Genomic DNA, 22,818 nt, shown 5'->3' with positions numbered 1-22,818 from the left:
CAAAATCCCTTATTTATGAGGGGTTTATAGCTGCAGCCGGACATAGCCCAAGGGTGCCCGGGGGCCCAGAGGCCGATGGCCCCGGGGCTGTGCCGGCCTGGGGCGGCAGCGGGAGCGGGGCAGGGCCCGTCCCTGGGCCGGCCCTGCTGAGGCCGCACCTCGAGGGCTGCGGCACCTCCGGGCCCTCACACGGGCAATGGAGGGGCTGCGGCGTGGCCGGGGCGGGGAACGGAGCTGGGAAGGGAATGGAGCCCCAGGAGAGGCTGAGGGAGCCGGGAAGGGGCTCAGCCTGGAGCAAAGGAGGCTCAGGGGGCCCTTGTGGCTCTGCACAGCTCCTGCCAGGAGGGCACAGCTGGGGGGGGCAGCGGGGGGGGACGGGGGCTCCGGGTCCCTTTGTCCGGAGCCATGGGCGGGAACGGGGGGCGGAATGAGGGGCGGGAACGCGCGCGCGCGGGGCGTGGGCGTGGCCCGGCGGGGCGTGGCCTCAGTGGCGCGCCCGCCGGCCGTGGGCGGGTTTTGAATTTAGCCCGCGGCAGAAGGCGGCTCGCGATTGGTTGGATTGCGGTTACGTGGGCGGGAGCGCCGCGAGGGCGGTCCGGCGGGGCGGGCGCGCGGCCATATTGGAGCGGTGCGGAGCCGGCGGAGGAGTTGGAGGCGGCGACGACGACGGTGGTCGGTCCGTCCGCCCGTCCGTCTGTCCGTCGCACCCCTCCTGTTTCCCCGCCCTGCCGGTGTCCTCCCCCCAAGCCCGCGCTCTATGGCCGAGCCCACGACGCCGCGGACCCGCGGCCCAGCCGTCGCCGCGATGCTGCAGAGCCCGACGCGCATCTCCCGCTTACGGGAGAAGGAGGAGCTGCGGCAGCTGAACGACCGGCTGGCCGTGTACATCGACAAGGTGCGGAGCCTGGAGACGGAGAACAGCGCGCTGCAGCGGCAGATGATCCAGCGGGAGGAGGTGCGGGGCCTCGAGGTCACCGAGCTCAAGGCGATCTACGAGAGGGAGCTGGCGGACGCGCGGCGGACGCTGGACGACACGGCGCGGGACCGCGCCAGGCTGCAGATCGAGCTGGGCAAGCTGCGCGCCGACCACGAGCAGCTGCTGGGCAGGTGGGCGACAAAAACGCCGGGAAGCATCGGTGGCACGGCGGGATGGAGATGGGGATGCGGGCGGAGCGGCGCGGGAGGCACCGGCGGAGCGCACCCCGCCCGTCCCGCCGGCGCTCGGCCGGGGCTCCGCGGCCGGCAATGAATGGGGGAATGAATGAGGAGCAATGAATGGGGGAATGAATGAGGAGCAACGGGCAGCGCTGCCGCCGCTCCGCCCCGGCGGGAAGAGCCGGCCCCGAGCGCCGCCCCTGCCGGGTGCGAGCGCCCCGGACCCCGCAGCATCCGCGGGGCGCTCCGGTGCGCACGGAAAAAGGGGAGAGTTTGGTCAGACAGGTTGGGTGTCAGGCAGGAGTTGCTTACTGTGCGCTGGAACAGGTTGTACAGGGAGGTGAAGTGCTCTGATTGCTGCCCGGAGTAAAGGAGTCCTTAGAGCACCTTCCTGTAACTAAGGGAGGCTGCGGAGAGATTTTTAACAAGGGCGCGGGGTGTTAGGATGAGATGGGAGCGGCTTTAAACTGAAGAAGGGCAGGTTTAGATGGGACATCGGGCAGAAATTCTTGGCTGTGAGAGAGGTGATGTCCTGGCACAGGTGGCCCAGGGAGGCTGTGCATGGTCCCATCCCTGGAACTGATCCAGGCCAGGCTTGATGGAGCTCAGGACGGTCTGCTTCAATGTGGGAACTGGGGACTGGACGGGCTTTAGAGTCCATCCCAGTCCCTTAGAATGTGATTCCATGAGTGTTCACCTCGCCCTGCACAGACTGAGGGCTGTCTTGAAGGCTCAGGCTGCTTCGGGACGAAAAATTGAGCCTTTCTCAAACAGATTAACTTCATAATGTGAAAATACTGACTAGGTAATACATGGATCATGCTTGAAACCAAAGGGGGCTGTAATTTCTGTGTGCCCTCCTCGATGTTCAGATGTTACCAAAGGTAGAATTTGTGTCCGCACATCCCCCAGATTGACAGCTTTAGGGTACATTGCCAAGATCCCTGTTTTTGTCGCGAACTGATTTTGAGGCACTAGATTTTGCTTCTTAAACACTCGGCTCGATTAATTTGTTTATTTGGTTCCTTATTTGTGTTTACCTTCAATCTGATTTTTGTGGCTGCTGCAGTTTTAGGCGTTTGCGCTTTAGCCTTGGAATCAGAAGGTGTGACAATATTGGGATGCGGGGTAAAAACCTCCGGAGTTGTTATTCTTCCTCTGCTACTGTGTCTTAAATGCCCTCTCAGCCCTGATGTTTCGTGATGAGGAAGATACTTCGTGTGTAACCCGCACATTGATGTTCTCCCGCGTCTGCAGACACCTCTGATATCTCTTGGACTCTGTTATTTATAAAAACCAAATCCGTGAGCTTTTAATTAGTGAGACCGGTTATTCTGGAGGTTCTCTCTTGGTGCCTCGTGAAAGTCTTAAATCAAAGCAGTCATTGACAGTGATAGGGGAAAGCCTGGTGTAGCTGCTGACAGGCACCAACATTTCTTGACTCCCGGGTCGAGCCACGAATTTCCATCTCTTAGTGATTTTATTGAGGAAGACACACTCTTGTGTCAGCTTCTCACATAGACGCCGTGCGTGGGGCTGGGATCTAAACGCAGTCTGTGGTGGATTCCCTTTTTGTGGCTGGAACCAAGGCTTTAATAACGTGGACACGGGCATCTGCATGTTCTGTCTTGCATTTGCCTGTGATGCTTGGCAAAAAACCTGTTTTGTTGGGGGCGGGTGTTGATTGCCAAGAACTCCTGGAGGGTTTGGTGAAACAAACACTCGGTGCTGTTTGGGGCTCCTGGGCTCCACTTGTTTGTGGCTCTTTGGTGTGGATGGGCATGCAGTTTCTTAGTCGTCTTTGAGTGCTAAGATGGATATCTTGGGGATATCTCAGCTTATCTGTAATTCCATTTGCAAAGCCTTAAAAAGGAGCAGAGGGGTTTTTCACTTGAACTGGAGCACACTCCTTCATGGCTTCTTAAAGCTGTTAAATCACATTGTAACCTGACAAAAAATGCTCTTAAAAGCACTTTGCACAAGGGTGCATAGGAGCACTGTGAGGGTTTGCAAGGTAAGATGAGGATGTGTGCTCTCAGCAGGATTTTCCTTGCCCTCTCTGGAAGCAGAACTGCAGTGAGCTGTATGCACTGGCTGTAGTTAAAATGTGAGTTTGTTGTAGTTTGGATCTAACAGAGCCAGTTGCGGGGGAGGAAAAAGGAAATCCAGAAAAACAACATCTACAGCCTTCCCTGCATCCACTAGCCGGGTTACCTGGTCATAAAAGGTGATCAGGTTAGTCAGACATGATCTACCCCTCCTAAATCCGTGCTGGCTGGGTCTGATACCCTGGCCATCCTGCAAATTTTGCATGATGGCGCGTAATATAAACTGTTCCATTATTTTGCCAGGTATAGAGGTCAGGCTGACTGGTCTATAATTACCAGGATCTTCCTTTGCACACTTTTTGTGAATGGGTATCACATTGGCCAGCTTCCAGTCATCCGGAACCTCACCAGTAAGCCATGACTGTTGGTAAATGATAGAGAGTGGCTTTGCAAGCTCATTTGCCAGCTCTCTCATTACCCTGGGGTGGATCCTGTCTGGTCCCATAGATTTATGAATATCCAAGCATTTCAATAGTTCTATAACAGCCTCCTCTTGGATAATGTGGGGACCATTCTGCTCCCTAAAACCATCAACCAGCCCAGACGGACGGGAGTCTTGAGGGCAAGTCATCTTCCCATTAAAAACCGAGGCAAAATAGGCATTAAACATTTCTGCCTTCTCCTCGTCTGCAAATACTAACTTCCCACCTTTGTCCAGTAAAGAACAAAGGCTGGTCCTACCTTTCTTCCTACCATTAATATATTTATAAAAACATTTTTTATTATCCTTAACAGTAGTCGCCATCCTGAGTTCAAACTGAGCTTTGGCCTCCCTAATTTTTTTCCTGCATACTCTAGCAGCCCTCTTGAATACTTCCTTGGAGACCTGACCCTTCTTCCAACTCTGATACGTCCTCTTTTTATTCTTAAGTTCCTCCAAGATCTCCTTTCCCAGCCAGGCTGGAAGTTTGCCCCGTTGACTGATCTTTCGGGATACAGGAATGGTTTGTTCCTGCGCCCTCAAGATCTCTGCCTTGAAGTAAGCCCACCCTTCCTTGGGCATGTCGTCCTTGGGCATGTCATAATGCCATCATTTAAGCAGCAGGTCCCAACTGCTCCATTGCATCCTACAAGACTGGACAAAGCTTCTGCTTTTGAGGGGAGACGTGTCATGGGTTCATCGTTTGCCACAAGTGCACACCAGGGAGAACTGCTGGGCCGGAAAGGTCTCGTGTGTCACTGGAAGCAATTAACTGAACAAGGGCACACATTGTGAATTTTGGCACAGCTGTGTCACCAGGTCCCGCTGAACAGGGGCCGTTCAGAAAGCCAGGGCTGGCTGGCTGCTGTGTTTGTGTGCCTCTGCTGATGGGTCAGGTTTCAGCATGGTTTTCCACTGGTGGAAGTGGTTTCCAAGATAAAGAAAATTTATTTCGAAGAATGTTTGTGATGGAGACTTAATGGCCAGAAATCCCTGGCTGGACTTGCCCAGTTCTGGTTGGTCGTGTGAGGAAATTGTGTTCTTTAGGAGGTGTGAGCTGGTGTTAACTCCAGTTAATTTAGGAAACCCGTTGTTTGCATTTGTCTTTGGCAGGCTGGGGTTTCACTGTGGCAGTTTGCCAGTGTTGAGGGACATCTGCCTCCTGGAAGAGGAGAGACAATGTGATTAGAGTAACTTTGAAGGAAAATGTGTGTTTTATTGAAGGTGTTGGCAAAGGACTTAATCTTCCTTTATTATCTTCAGGTGTTTTGTTGAGTGCATTAATAGTAAATGTGGCAAGAAACTAAACTTTAATTTTAAGTATCAAAGAGATGGTTTATCTGGCTGGCTGGCTTTGCATCTCCAGCTGGCCTTCCTTCCCATCTTCGCTCTGAAGTACATTTCTGCACTGAGATTAGACAGTAAAATAAATATCAGGAACAGCTTCCCATCGGCCTGTGGCTTGAATTACTGATCAAGGGTGCAGCTGGTGCCCCGAGCAGCGACACAGAACCATGTGGTGTTGGTGCAGGCAAAGATGTGACACCTGTTCCAGGCTTTGCCAGGGTGCACATGTGCTGCGAGGAGCTGGAAAGGAAGCTGGCTTGAGTTGTTTTCAGGCGTATTTTTGTTATTGTAGGTGATCTTGAAAAGTGAGGCAAAGATTGGAACTTCAGAGGTTTAATCTGAAATCTGTCGCCTCTTGGATGTGTACCATAGAGCACCCAGAGGGGGAAGGAGTGGGGTGGCTGACTTGCTGTGAAATCATTCGAGCCACTGAAATGTAAGAATTTATATTCTGAAGTCAGCGTGTCTTCTGTGCAGTGTGGGACATAAATATTTGGGCTCAGATACGTGGAAATGTAATGAAGACAGGGTAGTGGGCAGTGGCTTGATATGTGTTTGTGTGTGTAGTTTCTGCTTAAAATGGGGTTATGGGGTTCACACAGATGACCATGAGCTTCAGGTTGGATTTGACTTCAAGCAGGGTGTGACTAGAGATGATGTATTGTTGTTGGTTGCAAATATTTAAATAAAATGGGTAACATGAGATGAGGTTGAAACAACATTACATATATTTATTTACAGGAAAGCCATACTTGTCCAGTTACTTTTATGTGGGTCTCTAATCAAATACTTGAATGCTCTTAGGTGCTTCTTACGTTATTTAAGTCACTTCCTTGCAAAATACAGCCCTAGCATTTTGTCTGCCATGGGGGGAAAATGTGGGAAACTGACTGCTAGCTAAATAAAACATAGAAAATTAATGACTGTAGTTGGGTTTTTTTAATTATTATTTTCATATTTCTCTACAAGTGGACTAGAAAACCAACCCACTGTGCAGTAAATGTAATTTTATAGGGGTCTAAATATAGGTTGCATTATCAGGAATGGCAACACGTGTGTATCTATGTCACGACTTGGCTGAAAGCCCATGCTTTCCGAGGAGGGTTTGGTTAATGTTGGCAATGCTTAGCTTGGTGATCAGGCACTTCAGTAGCTGCAGAGAAGAGTGGGTGGGGTGCGGGAGGTGAGAAGAATCTGCTGTAGGCTGGTGGCATCCTGCACTTGGTCAGTTCCAAAGGAAATTTTGAATTACACCTCCCAAGGTCTGGCTGCTGACTGCTTGCCTCGCACTAGGTGTGTGGCTTGTCTGGCTCCAGATGGTCAGCTTAGCCAGAAAATTATTTCCTTGGGGTTTTTGTTTAGTGGAGGCTTTTTTGTGTGGCTTTTCTATTAACTTAGTGAGAAGTTTAAGGAGATGATGGGAAATTGTAGGTTGTTGTAAACATTTCCATGGATAAGAAGATCGACGCACTTTGAAGTCAAAAGAGAGAAAACCAAACTGCTTCTTTGGAAAAGATGCGAGTCAGCAATTACTTGTTTGCTTTTATTTTCCTTTCATGAGTCAAACTACTTGAAAAGGAGCACAGTTCTAGGTAATCTCTGAACACTGCAACAGGAAGGTGTTTGAGGTTTTTTCATTTGCTGTATTCACATGTAGCTTTGGCTCTCTGGGGAGGAAGAAGGCATCTATTGTCAAGAGGCTGAAGTTTTTCCTGGTCAAAATTAATGGATGTAAGGGTGAAGTATGTGCTGTATACATTGGTGTTTGTTTTTATAAATCACAGAGGCTTTTCTGATCTTCTCCTCCTTTCCTAAATTCCCTTCAGGGATGGGATGACACTGTTGAGTTGCTGAGATTTCATCTGGCTCCCAGCGTTTGAAGTGTGGAGCTCCAGTTTCTGTTTTCTCTCTAAGAATGTGTTCAGATGAGCTGTCTCACAGTTAGACAGCTCATGTCACTAACAACTAATAGTGCTTAATTTTAATTCTCCACCCACCCACCATCCCCTGCTGTGGCTTTTGTTGCATTAAATTATAGTGTGGCTGCACAGACAGTCTTGTTGCAAACAAACCAGAAAGGGCTGATCTAACTGGTAATACTTTTTGTGGTACAGGTACTACCCTGGGTTTTAATCTTGTTGTTGTTGTTGCTAGTCTATATTATTATAATACCCTTTTTTCTCTGCTGATGCATGGCAAGAACGGTCTTCTCAGCTGCCTCTTAGTCTGTAAATGCATTAAAAAGGTATTTGTATTAAAACAATTTAGGACTCAAGCAGTTTAAGGTATCCACCACCTTGGGTAGTGGCACATTTTGGGGACTCTCTCTGTTTCAGAGTCCAGGATAATTTGGGGAGCAGCGCACTGTTTACAGTTCTGCAATTTTCTCGTTTCAGGATCTGACTTGGTAGCCTTGGTTTCAGCTTAGGAGAAGCAGTTTCTTCACGTTTTGATTAAAGCTTTTTTTTCCAGAAGTGTGATCAAGCAAGAAATGTGTGCTGTGGACCCTCATACTTCCTAATAGGGGATGGAGGGATTGGGTTTTTCTACAGATGTTTTTTGTACAGATGCGTAACACACCTTCCCTTCCTTCTTTTTCCTCTTCTGCTGCACACTTTCCTTGCGTGCTGAAGTTCTAGCAGGGCTGGGTGCAAGAGGAAGTGCAAGAGGGAATAATGCAGAGAGCTGGAAGCAGGAATGCCCCAACCCCAAATCCTGTATTTTTGTCCAAGCCCATGGTCCGGCCGTGGGTCTGAGGAGTGAGATCCCGCTAAGGCAGTGGGGAGTGCTGGGCAGGAGGAAGCAGCTGAGTGCAGGAGAGTGTTTTTGTGTGTCTCAGGGGCTCCCAGCCTGGCCCTTGGATGCCGTGGGGGCAGCAGGTGCTAATCCCAGGGATCGGGATTAAGGAGTGCTAAGTCTGTTGCGTAAGGGCTGCCCTGTGGTGTGGCCGTGTGCTGAAACCTCCAGACAGGCACTCCATCCCTGCATCCCTCCGTGTGCATGCACCTCGCCTGTGAGCGTGACAAGTGCAGGGAATCTTGGGGGGAAAAAAGGATTTTTTAAAGCTGAGGGTGTCTGCTTTTAAAATTGTGTTGGTTTTGCCTTAGGTCTCATTTTGTCAAGATGCATTGCTGTTGAGTCTTATCAACCTTACAGTGACTAAAAAGAGTAGTGGATGTGTTCTGAATCTGTCTAATTTTATTTTGATTTCAATTTATCCAATTTTCTGCATATTATGCTGTTTACTCTGTGTTGGTTCTTTTGTGTTGTTTTGGGGTTTTTTTAACATCTGGAAAGAAAAGCGTAAAAGGTGAAGAAGGACATGCCAGCTCTCATTATTACTGAGCCTAAATCTGTCCATCCCTTTAAAAAGTTCACAGTTCAATTAAAACCATCTAGGACTTGTGCATGCTATTGCCCTTGATAGACAAGGGTGGATATCCCAGGCAGAAAAATAATGAACTCCAAGCTGAAGAACTTGTTACACATTTAATGGCTGCTTGTGCCATCTAAGGACAAGAGACACTTTGATTCATGAATATGGGTTTCCTTTCTTCTGTTTTTGATAGTAGCCTGTTACAGTGTTATTTGTGGATAATAAATTTGCATTTATGTGACATTACTTTTCCCCCCTGTTTGATTTCTCTGTTTGAATATGCTGGTTTAGGAGATAAACACCTAGAACATGCTTGACTGCTTGTCTAGACACAAAAGCTAATTTGAAGGTTATTTGAAAATCTTCTGTGCTTGCCTTCATAAAGAAATCACCTCTGCACCAGTGTAATTTCTATGATGGCAGATAGTGTATAGACAGGATTTGGGTCTGTGGAGCTTTGCCATTTCTGAAGGTTGCTGCCAAAGCCCAGTAAATTTAACTAAAACAAAATGTTTCTGACAGGTGTTTCTCAAGTTCAAGGTTCAGATTGCTTTATTAGCCAGCACTCTATTTTGAGGACATTTCTAGGTTTTCTTGCAACCTTTTCTAGGCATTTCTAGGTTTTCTTGCAATCACTTTCTCTGGTTTGTTCCAGATATGCAAAAAAGGAATCTGACCTTAGTAGAGCCCAGGTGAAACTTCATGAGCTTGATGCAGCCCTGAATTCTAAGGAAGCTTCACTGGCCACAGCCCTTGGTGATAAGAAGAGTCTGGAGGGAAAAATTAAAGAATTGAAAGATGAAATAAAAGAGGTGAGAAGAAATGAATATCTTAACCATCAGGTTCTCTTAGCGAGTGAGGTGGTTTTCTGTATTATGAGCTGCCAATCTGATGAAATATAACTTTGTAAACAAAAAGGATGAAAACCTGTCAAGAGCTCAGACAGCTCTTAAAATCGAAGATACTGAAATTGAGGGATGTTACTTAGGGCGAAGACAGCAGATCAAGACTCAAAGTACACTTGACACTTTTCAGAATTGTTTTGGGGGGCAGATTGGCTTGACAAGAACAGGTAATAAGTGACAAATAACAATTTCTCTCTGCCCCCCTTTTGTTTCTGCCTCCGGTTCTGCATGTTCTGCTGTAACAATGAGGAGGAAAACCTCTTCTCCTAGTTTTGTTAGCCTTTAGATTTGTAATCTTGAGCATCGCCACCTCAAAAAGACAAGTTGTGGAGAGAAGGCAACTGGTGTTTTCCATGTATTAAAAATTGATTTGTAAGGAAAATTATTAGGGAGCAATTTTAATGCCAGTTACTATTGTGAAATATATAAAACTCGCTTGTATAAGCAACTGCAAAAGTGTCCATGTGTGATATGTAATATTACTGGGATAAATACTGGGATTTGATTGTGAAGTTAAACCTTAATATGTAGTAGCTGTAGTTCTGTGAGGCTTGGGCCACTGTGTGAGTTCTACTGCATAATTTGTGTTGATTTTTTTTTTTTTTTTTTTTTAATTTCTTAAAGCTTGAAGCTTCTTTAGCTGCTGCCAAGAACCAGCTTATAAAAGAAACCTTGCAGAAAGTGGAACTTCAGAACCGTTGTCAGAGCCTCTCTGAGGACCTGGAATTTCGTAAAAATATGTATGAGGAGGTAAATTTAGCCTCAAGAATTAACATTTTTAAAGAGAAGGCGGCAACTGGTGTGGGAAATTCTAGAATAGGAAAATAGCTTAGGTTGTTGGGAGGTACCTCTGCAATTTGTCTGAACTCCTACTCAGAGTAGGGTTTACCTCTGTTCTGGCATGAAGAACTTCCTTTTTCTAGGAAAAATGATTTTAATTCTGAATTCTTGTGGTAAAATAACCTCATGTATCATGTTGTTTCATCTTAAATTCTGATCATGGTGTGCAATGCACGTCTTTTTCTGTTAATGAGAAATTAGGTTAATTTCCCACATAACCCCATTATAAGAAATGAAGTGGACAGAGACTCAAACAGGGGCTTTGGACCTGCAATGTTTTTAATTTCAAACCTTTCTAATAGGATGCTCTTGAATAATGGAAACAAAGGTGGAGGAATAGTTGTCTCTTAGAACTTTCTCTTGCCACCCACCCTTTCACCTGTGGCATTTGAGTCTTTCCAGGAGGAACCTTAGGGCAGTAACAAAGGTCTTTTGTTCCATGTGTGCTTTTTCTAGCTAGAAGTATTTTCAGCTTTGTTTCATATTGTTGGAATCCCTTTCTTTCCAGAGAAAGCACAGGCTAGCACACAAGTAAATAGGGAAAGTGAGTTGACTGTTATTTTCACAGCAGTTTGATTTTGTTGAAGCACACAAGGTACCTCAAGAAAGGAGGGATCTATTTCCAAAATCTGATGATTCTGAGGTGTATTTGTTGCAAGAGAACTCTCAGAAAAAAAAAAAAAACAAAAAAAACCTGATGGTATCCTAGCTCTTATTTTAACAACTAGCTTTTGCAAAATAAGGCTGGGGAGGCCATTTCTACCAAACGCTTCGTGCCAGAATAGTCCGACACTAGAACCTGCATTACTCCCCGCTCAGCAGGAAACTTTAGTCCCGTATTTCCCGGGCGTTAGCACGTTTCTGTGGCTCCCACAGGAGATCAAAGAGATGAGAAGGAAGCGTTCGGCGCACCTGGTGGAGGTGGGTTCTGGGTCCCAGCTTGAGTTCGAGCACAGGCTGACCGAGGCCCTCCGCACCATCCGAGAGCAGCACGAGGCACAAGTGAATCTCTACAAGGAACAGCTGGAAGCGACTTACCGTTCCAAGGTGAGAGCAGTGTTTTCACACAGCTGTTTGGTGTTGCTTCGGTTTTGTTTGGCGTAATAGCGCAATTTCTGGCGGCTTGGAGGGGCTTGGAATTAGCATGCGTTTGGGTGTGGGTTTGCACTTTGACATCTCGCTTTGGGAGCAGGTTTAATCCTCATCAGGTGCAGCAACAGAAGGGAAGGAAGCACTGTGTGAAGGTGGTATGGGGGGCAAAAGTGATTAATGCTGGGATTACCGTGAATTCAGGGAAAATTTTTTTAATCGTTAAGCATGGTACTGAGCAGTGATAAATATATATGTATAAAAATTCGTAGTGGGGCTGCTGAGAAGATAGAAAACAGAGTTTTCTGAGCCTGTACAAAACATGGGGAAGTTTTACAATGCCCAGTAACTTCTGTTTTTCACTCATCTAGGCAGAAATCTGAAATCAGTTAGACTTCATAATTTCCTTCCTCTGCTGTTACTCAGCATTTATGTCAGGAGGCACCCTGATGTCTCAACTGAACCTGGTTTCTGTGGCGGTGCTTGTTGCAGTTAGTATTGTTTAAAAGCAGGGTGAGATTTTACATCAGAAAAGTTTATATAAACGTAATTTATTAGCATCAGTTTTGGTCTTTTCAGCCAGCTTATCTCCAGGCCTTCAATCTGTCTTGGAAAAGATTATTTAAAATACAGTCTAGCCAAAAATGCAACCTCTCATTGCTTCCTTGGTCTTTGTCATCAGGTATAATTCTCTGTATTTTTGGAAACTTAGTTAAAAAAATAAATTGGATTGCTTTGCACCATCATCATCAAGTGCAATAAATCTGTGGTGCAGCTCAAGTGTGTGTGGTAGTGTTCAGCAGGAACGATTTAGTTACTCTATGAAAGTAAAACTGTTGAAGTTTGAAGTGATAGAATGAAACAATAGTGGTTTAGGACACTAGTACTGGTGCCAATTTGCTTTTATTGCCTGAAAGGTAACAAGTTTGCCTCATTTTAGAGAATGTAAACTCATTTCAGTTTAGACAATGTAAACTAATTTCACTAAGAGGGAGCTAAAGCGTGTTAAATAAACATTTAAGTGTATTAAACAAACTTTAGCCAGCATGAAAGCGGGGCTCAGTAGCTCAGTTTCAGTAATGTCTACAAGGGAAGGTTTTAATCCTAGAGTAACTATTCAGAGAATTGGAATTCCAGGCAGGGCAATCCAACGCGGTAACCACGTTTTAGCCCTAAAGAAAGAAAGGTTTCAGCGCGTTGGAGCTGCAGAGAGGAACTCGGGTGGCTTAGCGTGGCCTGTGGGTTTCTGGTGATTCATTCCTTCTTCTGGTGAAAGTTACTGTGAAACTGACGTGCTCGCCTGGGTGCCCTGCAGCTGGAGAGTGCCAGGCTGTCCTCGGAGATGAGCAGCTCTGCAGTCGACACCATCCGGGAGCAGCTGAACGAGAGCCGCATGCGCATCGAGAGCCTGTCGTCCCTCATCACCAGCCTCCAGAAAGAGGTACCCAGCTCTGCCTCCTCGCTCCCGCTGCTCACACCTGCTGGGCTTTGGGCTAAAGGGCTTTTCTTCCCATTACATGTGTTGGGTTTTGTATTAAAGGTGTGTTTTTAACACAAGTTTGTTCAGCGTCACAACCGGGGTTTTGTCTTCTCTCCTCCTGCTCTGTGCTGTTTCAAATTCATTTATATCTCCTCTTGACAAGCTTTATTTTATTTTTCTGTGTGTAGTAGTCTGCTATAGAGCCAGTGTTTGAAATGGGGTACTGTTAAACGGCTTTTGTGGAGAAATGAGGCAATTTTAGGCAAATGTGTATTAAATGTTCTTGACACACTGAGCAGTTTAGTACTGACTGGACCAGCCTAGTGTAGAATTCTACAAAGCAACATTCAAAGCCAGAAATGGAATTTGGAGGCTCTTTTCATTCTAGATCCAGTTTGCATCCAGACATCTAAAAAATCTTAAACTGTTGACAAGATCTTGCCCAGATTAGGAATGTGAGACTGAGCAAACAACATCAAAAAACTGTACTCAAGCATCTGTAGGGCAGGACCTCGAGCAGAAATTGGTTATTCCTAGATTACAGAGGGCATAGATCACACCCAGAGAAGTATGACGTAGTGTATGACAAGTGATATGTTCTGTACTGGCCTGTTTGTAACATTGTGTGCACTGCAGTGGGAAATCCACAGTGAAAATCAGAAGAGTCAGGAGTAGGTTCTGCAGTAAGCTTTTGTAACTCACTTGAAAATGCAACAAAACATCTAAACATTTTTATTAATATAAAGTACTAGTACTGTTCGCTCCTTTCTGTGATACACTTCGAATTTTACTCCTCCTGTACAGTAGACTCTAATAGGGCATCAAAATTCTGTGTATTTCCAGTGAGAAATATAAATGTGGGGGATATTATTTCCTAAATTTCCAAATAAATTGGCAAATACTTGTAAGAGTCTTCCTAGTGTTCCTTTTATCTAGGTTAGTCTCTGGAAAAGATCAGGTGGTATAATGAATGTGCATGAGGTTCCACAGAGTTGGATGGAAAATTTTGGCCACTTAGATCTTATTTCTGCCTTTAGATTACCATCATCTTTTGGTGGTTCAGTCAAGAGGTTTGTTAAGTTAATTGCCTCTGTTCTGTGACTCCAGGAGTGATAGCTTTGTTCAGAGGACTTGCTTCTGAACTGGCAGAAGTGTTTGTTGCTAATTTCAGGGCATTCAAGTTCAGAGAAACTCAACTTCTGTCATTTTGGCCATGATTTTTCCACCAAATAAACCATTTTGCTGTGGTTTTGGGGTTGTTTTTTGATGGTAGCATTAGTGAAGTCAGCCAGGACACTTTTGTTTTCCACTTTAGTAGCATTAAGTTAAGCTTTACTTTCTTGGAAATCTCTTATCCCTGGTGCTGGTCTGGTTTGAGTTGCCAGCACTGAGCTCTGTAGTAGACTCCGCTGTGATCTTCCATGTGACACAAAACTCCATTTATTAAATTCCTTATCTGGCTCTTAGCATTGACAACCAGTAATACTGGTCCCTTGTGTCAGACATGGAGACTCCCTCTCCTCTTCTCTGTCTCTGGAATATGTGGTGACTTCCTAAATTTGGATGCATGCGTAACAAACCTTGTGATTATGGGGCATCGGTTCGTCTGTCTGCTCCTTAATTAAAAAAAAAAATAAAATTGAATCTCAAGGGGCTGTGAAACAGAAGAAAGCATGCTTATGGAAACCCTAAAGCTGCCATCATTTTGGGCTTTCTTTGATAGGCATTCCATTCTGGGTGTGCACTTTTAAGATCTGCTGACCTGATGGAATTTTTGAAGCAGGAGACAAATCAGATTTCTTCAAGGAGTGCTTATCACCACACTCTGAGCAGGCCTTGGAGGCTTTGGGGATAGGCAGGCAGGTTTGCACTGACAACAACCCCTATTCCTTGAGGGGAGCTGCCTCCCAGGATTCAGGATTAGCAGCACCAAGCCAAAGCACCAAGCAGACACCTGGAAAACACAGAGCACTGAAACACCTCCAGGGGTGGTAATTCCTCCACCTGCCTCCCTGGGCAGCCCACTCCAATATCTAACCACCCTTTTGGTGAAGAAATCTGTCCTAATGTCCAGACTAAACCTCCCCTCGCGCAGCTCAGGACTGTGTTCCTGTGTCCTGTCTGGAATGTGTTAAACTCTTAAGCTCAGTTTTTCTTTCCTGAGTAAATTCAAGTGCTGTAGCATATTTTCAGATCTCAGAAAAACAGAGCAGAGTCATTGTTTCCCCAAAGATGTTGCAAGTTTCACTGGAATCTTATGTGTTTACATTTGTAGTAGGTGAGTTGGAAAGGAGGGAGTTGAACACACGGGTGAGTTTGAACTCATGGGAGAGTGTAACTTCTGTAATTTGAATTTGGTGTTGCCTGAACAGCAGAGGAGCAGCACGTGGAGGCTTGGCTGAGCGTTCTCTGCACCACCACTGATGTTTTCAATGCTTTTCCTCTAGTCCAGAGAGTGGCAGGACAAAGTACAGGAGCTGGAGACCACCTTGGCTGAGGAGCGGGAGAACAACCACAAAGCACTGGCAGAGAAGGAGAAGGAAATTGCAGAGATAAGAAGTCAGATGCAGGAGAATCTGAGTGGCTACCAGCAGCTCCTGGATATTAAACTGGCATTTGACATGGAGATCCACGCATACCGGAAATTGCTGGAGGGTGAAGAGGAGAGGTAGGGAAGACACGGCAAGGAGGTGGTGTCTCTGTTATCTCTGTGCTTTTCTTGTCTCCTTCTCTGTTAAAAAGCAGTTTTTAGTGGTGCTTGGCTGCTTTCCATGGCACTGTTTTTGCCTCCTCCTGTCTGACAGAGTTCTAAGTCATCAAGAGACCAAGGACACTGATTATCAGACCAGCTCTCAAGGCAGCAAACATCCTTTACTTTACCCTTTTCTTTTTTAATTTTTTTTTTCTCTTTTTCAAATCTTTTTTTATCTATCTTTTTAATATTTTTTAAATATTTCCCCTTTCCTTTTCCCCTTTCCTTTTCCCCTTTCCTTTTCCCCTTTCCTTTTCCCCTTTCCTTTTCCCCTTTCCTAAGGTCCAGCAGAGAAGAAGTAATGAGTTGTCATTTGTATGCCTGCTTGGTGTTGTGCTTAATGTTCTTCTGCAAAATTAGTTGCAGGGTTAATTATTTGTTACCCACATTCCCCCAAGTATAGAATAATTTTAATAAACTCATAGCCATTGTGATTGCCTAGCTCATCAGCCAGCTGCCTTTTCCACATCTGGCCTCAGAGTTCTTCCAGTACTGAGAATTTTCACCTCTGTCACAACTGTCATTTAAAGCAATTTTGGTCTTCACTGTGTTCTGGGCTACTCTCTGCTGATTCCTCTCAACTTTGGGGATGGAACAGACAAAGCTTTTATTCCACTGTGTTTTTGCATTAATTTCACACAGTGGCTTAAGTCTCCCTAGGGTTTTTGTTTCTTTGTAGTCTTCAACAAATGCACAGAAATGCTTTTATGCTCTTAATGTAGTAATCCATCAGTATTCTCTGCTCCATGAGCATTAATCAGCTGTTTGACAACATTTTATTCACCTCTTCAGTACTTCAGCCTTCACTTATTCATGTAACATGCTTTGTTTACTATGCTGCTGTATAAATCTATGGGAAGAAGAGGAGATGGAAGGAAGTTTATTTAAAAAAAAAAAGGTGGAAAAAGTGAAACTAAATCATGGAACCTTTAAGGCTGGGAAAGATGTGAATCCAGCTGTAGACCCAGCACTTCTGTGGTCAGCACTAAACCCAAGTGCCCCAGTGTCCCCAAGTGCCACATACACATGGATGTTTGGATGATGATTCCACCACGTCCCTGGGCAAAGCCTGACTGCCTTTTCAGTGAAGAAATTCCTCCTGACGCCCAGTGTGCACTATCCCTGTCCCACTTCAGCTCTTCCCTCTCGCTCTGTCCCGCATTCCCCGCAAGCGCACCCCGGCCTCCAGCTCTCGTCGCCCTCCTGCCAGCGGGTTGTGGAGGGCAGGGAGGGCCCTCCCTGAGCCCCCTGTTCTCTGATGTGCTCTGTGTGTGTGTGTGTGTGTGTGTTCTCTCCCTTGCCCACGCCAGGCTGAAGCTGTCCCCCGGCCCCTCCTCGCGGGTCACCGTCTCGCACGCCTCGTCCAGCCGCAGTGTGCGCACAGCCGGCGGCAAGAGGAGGAGGATTGACGTGGAGGAGTCCGAGGCCAGCAGCAGCGTGAGCATTTCCCACTCTGCCTCTGCCACGGGGAACGTGTCCATCGAGGAGATAGATGTGGACGGGAAGTTCATTCGCTTGAAGAACATCTCTGAGCAGGTTTGGAAGTGACCGCGCGTGTCCCGAGTAGAGGGAGTCCTCGGTGCCCTTGCCGCTCCCAAGGCTTCACTTTGATCCCAGAGCTTGTGGCATTAAGGAGCTGGTGTGTCCCAAAGAAAGCTTTCACACACTGATCTGGATTGGTGGTGGCTTTCCCCCAAGGATTTTTGGTGCTTTTGTTTTACTGCAAGGTGGCCCGTCCACCAAATCATTACCTCGCACTTCTGCGTTCTGCCTTGCAAGTAATGCACCTGTAAAACGGTACAGGTGACATTGTTCCTGATCAGAAATACTGCAAGCAGACACACCAGGCTGCTTTAGATGCCTTTTCAGCACTTTTTCTGCCTTAAAAAGGCTCAAAACAAATAAATACATATGCAGAATAGAGGTCTAGATGAAATTAACTGCCAATGTCCCTTGTATCTGCATAGAGCTTCCCTAAATTATGGTTTTTCTTCTTCCTTGGCTGCACACACAATTTTACGAGCCCTCAACTCCCATGCCAAAGCCACTGCTACAGTGACCACTGAGATTATATGGTTCTGTGAATAGATTAGAATTTGTGTTGGGAGGGTACACTCATCTACACAAATGAAGAACTCTTTGATAAATAATAACCACTTCCTTATTTTGCTGTTACATACATTTTGCTGTTACATACAGCACATTTCCCTCCTTTATCTTCACTAAAAGGCAGCCTGTTGTGATGAGCTGGCCTGGTTCCAAGTGTCCCAGTCCCCTCTAATCAGTGAGGATATGGACAGGCTCCTCCAGACAGCGATCATGTGGGTTTTAATTACCTGTAATTACCACACCTGGAGAGCAATGGTTTCATTTAGTGAATTCAAGAAACCTTGACATTTCTCTTGGTCTAGACACTTCATTGTGTAGATGACTCAATTCAGCCAGGTCAAAAACTATTTCTGGTGAGTCAGAATCTGCCCCTTTTTTGCTTTTTTGAGGGATTTTTTGAGTTTCCCCCCACACATATGCTTGTTTAACACATAGATTTTTCCCCCCACCTTTTATTTAATTACCCTGCACATCCCTTGTTTCATAAGGAAGGAGAAGCATCAGTTTTGTTCCCAGTAACCATGGGTGGTTCATGTTTTTAGCACTTTTCCAGAGGGTCTAGATATTTGAGCAACTCCCTGTAGTGCAGTGTAATAAACTGTACTTGGGGAATATTCATGAGTGTTTCGACAGTTTATGTAAATAAATAGATTTAAAAATTTTGAAAAACACTCTTCAGTATGGTATGTGTTGGTGCAATGACAAACTGAATGTCAGCATCCATTGAATTATATAAGATTGTTTATTTTAGATAATTTTAACTGACAGTGGGAGCTGTTGAATGATCAGAACCTGTGTTTGTGGGAGAGTTGAAAAAATCCTTGTTTTTAAAAAATTTTAAAAAATACCTACTCTTGTTTTCAAGGAGTCATTCTGTAAAGATGACCTGTATATGATTCGTTAATACTTATCAAGCAGTTGATAGGAAAAAAAATAATATAGGGAGTATGTGGTGGCAAATGCGCATATGTAAAAATATTTCAAGAATACTAACAGCAATATTTTGTTTTCTAGGAAGCCTGCTTGCTATTCTGTGGTTCAAAAAAACAATAAATATTTGTAAGGGGATTTTAATATTTAATACCTATTACTAATATGTATTTCTCTGTCCCAAGTGATAACAAAACTGATGCAAATCATAAACATTAGTTAAGTTAACATCAGAACTCAAAGGCAGAATGTATTAAGCTTTAACTTCAAATAAGAGGTAAGCTAAATTAACCTAAAATTATTCTAATTCCATGCCGAAGATCAAGTGATAATAAACCCATTCACTGAAAGTTTTATGCGTGTCACAGCCTTAAAGATAAAACACACTACATTGCATAGCAGAAAAAATTAATGCTAGTGGAAATACTAAATTTTTTTTTTCTTTTTCCTCTCCCTTTTTTTAGGATCAACCTATGGGAGGCTGGGAGATGATCCGAAAAATAGGAGACACTTCTGCAAGTTACAGATACGCCTCAAGATACGTACTAAAGGCAGGCCAGACTGTTACAGTAAGTGGTCAGGTTTCACTTGGAATGGCCAACTTCTGTGGGTGAAAAAGACAAAAGGGTTTTTAGTTTTGTCCTTCCTCTGTATGTTTTCAGGAAGTTATCACCTGTGTTTGTGCGGGGCATTTGTTGTGTTAATTGCTGGGATAATTAATACAGAGATGTTTTTCAGAATTTTCTGAGTGAAGCGCTAATTTTCTCCATGTGCAGGTGAAAATTTTACATCACATTACATATTCTGAAGTCCCTGCATTAAAAAAAAAAAAAGATGTGTTTTATTGTACAAAACTTTAGGATTTGCTTGGTTTTCCTCACTGGAAGGGATTCACAGCGTCACTTAAATGAAATAACATTAACTGGGTTTGGAAATGTGGTAAGCCTGGCAAAAAATGTTCCTGTGTGATTTATGTTGTCAGATCTGGGCTGCGAATGCCGGAGTAACTGCGAACCCTCCCACTGACCTCATGTGGAAGAACCAGCTTTCCTGGGGCACCGGGGAAGATGTGAAAGTTGTGCTGAAGAATTCTCAGGGAGAGGTAAAGCACCCCAGATCTGTGTGAGATATTTTCTCTCTCTAGGTGGCATCACCTACGAGGATTCAGATCAGGGCATCCATACAGGAATGCACTTGCAGGGGTTTTTTTGGTAAAGTTTTCTCCTTTTGGAGAACCAGCTGCAGTTTAGAAATGCCTCTACTGAAGCCCGTGATTTTTTTTTTACTCTGTATTGAGTCTAAATAGTGAAAAAATTACATATTCAGGCACCTTCCTCATGGCAGGAGCTGGGCAGTGCCTTAGAACACACCTTGAAAAGAAATTTTTGGTAAATTCTTGATCAGTCTTCTAAATCAGTTTTTTTTAAACCTGTGTGCTTATGAGGAATAGGGAATCACACAGAGAAATCCACATGAAACAATGAGGGGTTACTAAAAATTGGGATGGGATAGTTGCTGTGACATGCTGCAAGTGAAAGAAAATATTTAAATATATATGAAAAAATCATATTTTGGAAGGACTTGATGACTGTTGTCAGAAACAGTCCTTTTAATCTTTAAGATATTTAAAACTAAGCTGCTTATGATTAATGCTTGAGAAGTTTACAAATAAAATGAGTACAAGGAGTTCTCCCAGCAGCTGGAGCTTTCATTTCTCAGAAGTCCTGAGCAGGTGAGAAACAGGAGATTTTGTAATTGTTGTTTTTTTGAAGAGTTCAAGTCTTAAAACTGTCTTGCAGGAGGTTGCTCAAAGAATTACTGTGTTCGAAACAACAGCACGTAAAGGGGAAAATGAAGAAGTTGAGGAAGAAGTAGCTGAAGCTCTGGAGGAGGAAGACATTCACCGTCAGCAGGTATTTTCTTTTAGGACTAACAAGGTTATTTATGTTGAAAAATTTGAGATTTAAGTCATGAATTCTTAAAACAAAAAATTAAAAATTGAGTGCAGATGTTCTTTTATTTTTTAAAATCAGTAATTAAGGAAAGCATGGAGCTGTCTTTTTGAAAATATTGCCTAACATATCCTCTTGCAGAGAAGTACATTTTTTAAAAAGTTTAAGATATGGGGAGTTTTTTTTCCTCCCCTTAAACTCTGTTCCTCTTAAGATTCCCCCCCATGCCAATTTATAGTAGAGCTTGGCTTAAGCAGCTAAATTTACTGAAAGTTTTCAGAATTTAAATCTCTCTTCATCTCTCATAGAGAAAGCCATGTTAGTGTCTTATATTCAAATATTTTCTCTGATAAAGAGAGATACATACATATTTTCTCTGATTGAGATAATTTGAGATTTGAAAACTCTTTGAGAGAAAATGTGCCTGGCATGCTGAAAAAAATGAAGTTCTGAAGATCAAAAAAAAAAACAACCAAGGACTGTGTTGGAAATCAGCAATGTTAGATTTATTATATAGAACCTCACAAGGTTCTTCTTTATGCTCCCTGATTCAAATACAGAAATTATTTGTATTTTTCTGATGCCTGTTGTCTTATTACTCCTCCATAGGAAAGGACATGTAACATTGTTTTAATTCCAGGATAAAACAGGTTGTACAGCTTTGCTGTCTCTTGTTTGTACCCTGCCAGGGCAATAATTTCATGTATGTGTGTATATATGTATATGTGTGTATATATATATATATCTGTGTGTATATGTATGTATATACGAATATATACGTATATGTATATATGAATTTAATTACATATTAAATATAATAATATCTAATTTAAATATATAGTTTAAATATAATTAAATGTTTAAAAATTAAATTGACTGTATAAAAATATATAATTAATGTATGTTTGAGAGATAATGAATATATAGTCAATATATAGTCAATATATAGTCAATATATAGTCAATATATGTTATAATTAATATATAATTAATATAAAATTAATATATACTTGTTTAATACTATATATTAAAAAGCACAATAGATTCTTTTGAGTAGAAAAGCAGTTTGAGCATTTTGCTGCTGGGTGGTTTGTTGGTTGTTGGTTTTTTGGGGGGTTTTTCTGGGTGATTTTTTTGTTGTTGTTGGTTTTAAATGTTCTCAACAGGCAGAGCAAAGGGCATCCAACAGAAGCTGTGCGGTCATGTGAAATTCCAGCCACTCCAGGCTCCTCCAGCCGTGGTAATCCCTGCCTGCAGAACTGAGCCTTCTGAGAAGCACAACGTTATTTTCCTGTCTGTGAATTTTTAAATTCTGCGAGTCTGATGGCCTTAAACTTCCTCTGCCACTGGAAAACAAAAACAAAAACAAAAACAAAAAAAAAAAAAAAAAAAAGGAAAAAAAAACCAACAAAAGAATAAAAAAACCAACAAAAGAAAAAGGAAGGTTTGTCACAAGCATCTCGACTTCCTCGCAGAATGTGAGCTGTTGGCTCCTGACAAGGAGCGTTCAGCAGATGCTCCTCTCTCCCTCTCTCAGATTTATACACCAGTCTCTCTTGATTGAAACCTTGCTGGAGTAGGAATATTCCAGTGTGTTTTGGGGATCGAATTTTTTGTAGATTATACCACTCTAGACTAGTTGCTACGACCTCTTTGTAATTTAGGTGCTGCTGGTTTAGAGTTCTTAAATCTGGAGGAGAATTCATGTTACACCTTGTGGTTGTGTTGTTAAGATAGTGTTACCATCTTGAATTTTTATGTGTTTTTTTCTAACAAATCAGAAAGCTGTTTTAATATGGATTCCCTTATTTGTTTACAATTTTTAGTAACAAAACAAAGTCTCTAGAGGTCTAGTCTACATTTGTATGGGAAACAGTTGTAATTTTGCTAATGTTGAAAGTTTTTCTGTCCTTTTCACATTATTCTAATGTCTGAGAAACATTTTAATAAAGTATGTCTGTGCTGCAGAGTAAAGTTTTTGGAATTTGTTTCTTCCTAGAGCTGAGCTCAAAGTTGAATGAGCATTGAATCCTTAACATTTGATGGGCTTTGAAGCTGAAGAAACATCCATTAAATGGAACACTGGCATTTGAGGTGCAAAGATTTCTTCTGAATAATGACTGATACTGCTTCACATTTGGGAAATCAGTTCTTTAGAGCTTTATTCACACTCTGTTGCATTTGTGCTCATCTTGGCTGATGGTTCTGTTCTTCCTGGACTGGCTTTTACTGCATCCTGCAAGTACCAGGCCTAAGCAATGTGAGCGAACACAGTAATATAAAGAGAAATTTAAAAGTGCTGTAAAATAGTTATCTCTGACTTAGCCTGAATGTATTGTTTTAAATGCATAGCCA

The 22,818-nt window shown here is 43.6% G+C and overlaps 1 protein-coding gene across 1 annotated transcript; it reads left to right on the top strand.

Annotated features, from left to right (window-relative positions):
* The first annotated feature begins 654 nt into the window (after nucleotides 1–654).
* LMNB1 (lamin B1) lies at nucleotides 655–21,902 on the top strand. Its single transcript, XM_059491963.1, has 11 exons — nucleotides 655–1,107; nucleotides 9,063–9,219; nucleotides 9,937–10,062; nucleotides 11,029–11,199; nucleotides 12,557–12,682; nucleotides 15,169–15,389; nucleotides 16,784–17,009; nucleotides 18,977–19,081; nucleotides 19,495–19,614; nucleotides 20,312–20,425; nucleotides 21,630–21,902. The coding sequence occupies exons 1-11, from the start codon at nucleotides 758–760 to the stop codon at nucleotides 21,669–21,671; spliced, it is 1,758 nt and encodes a 585-aa protein (XP_059347946.1). The 5' UTR covers nucleotides 655–757; the 3' UTR covers nucleotides 21,672–21,902.
* Nucleotides 21,903–22,818: the final 916 nt, after the last annotated feature.

The sequence above is a fragment of the Ammospiza nelsoni genome, chromosome Z (genome assembly GCF_027579445.1).
Source record: "Ammospiza nelsoni isolate bAmmNel1 chromosome Z, bAmmNel1.pri, whole genome shotgun sequence".
Taxonomy (NCBI): Eukaryota; Metazoa; Chordata; class Aves; order Passeriformes; family Passerellidae; genus Ammospiza; species Ammospiza nelsoni.
This window is presented reverse-complemented; position numbering and strand designations above follow the sequence as displayed.

Excerpts from the sequence above, each read along its gene's own strand:
- LMNB1 (XM_059491963.1), top strand. The coding sequence starts at position 758 with ATGGCCGAGCCCACGACGCCGCGGACCCGCGGCCCAGCCGTCGCCGCG. Across the intron at positions 12,683-15,168 it reads TCACCAGCCTCCAGAAAGAG|TCCAGAGAGTGGCAGGACAA; the intron begins GTACCCAGCTCT and ends CTTTTCCTCTAG. Across the intron at positions 19,082-19,494 it reads AGGCAGGCCAGACTGTTACA|ATCTGGGCTGCGAATGCCGG; the intron begins GTAAGTGGTCAG and ends TTATGTTGTCAG.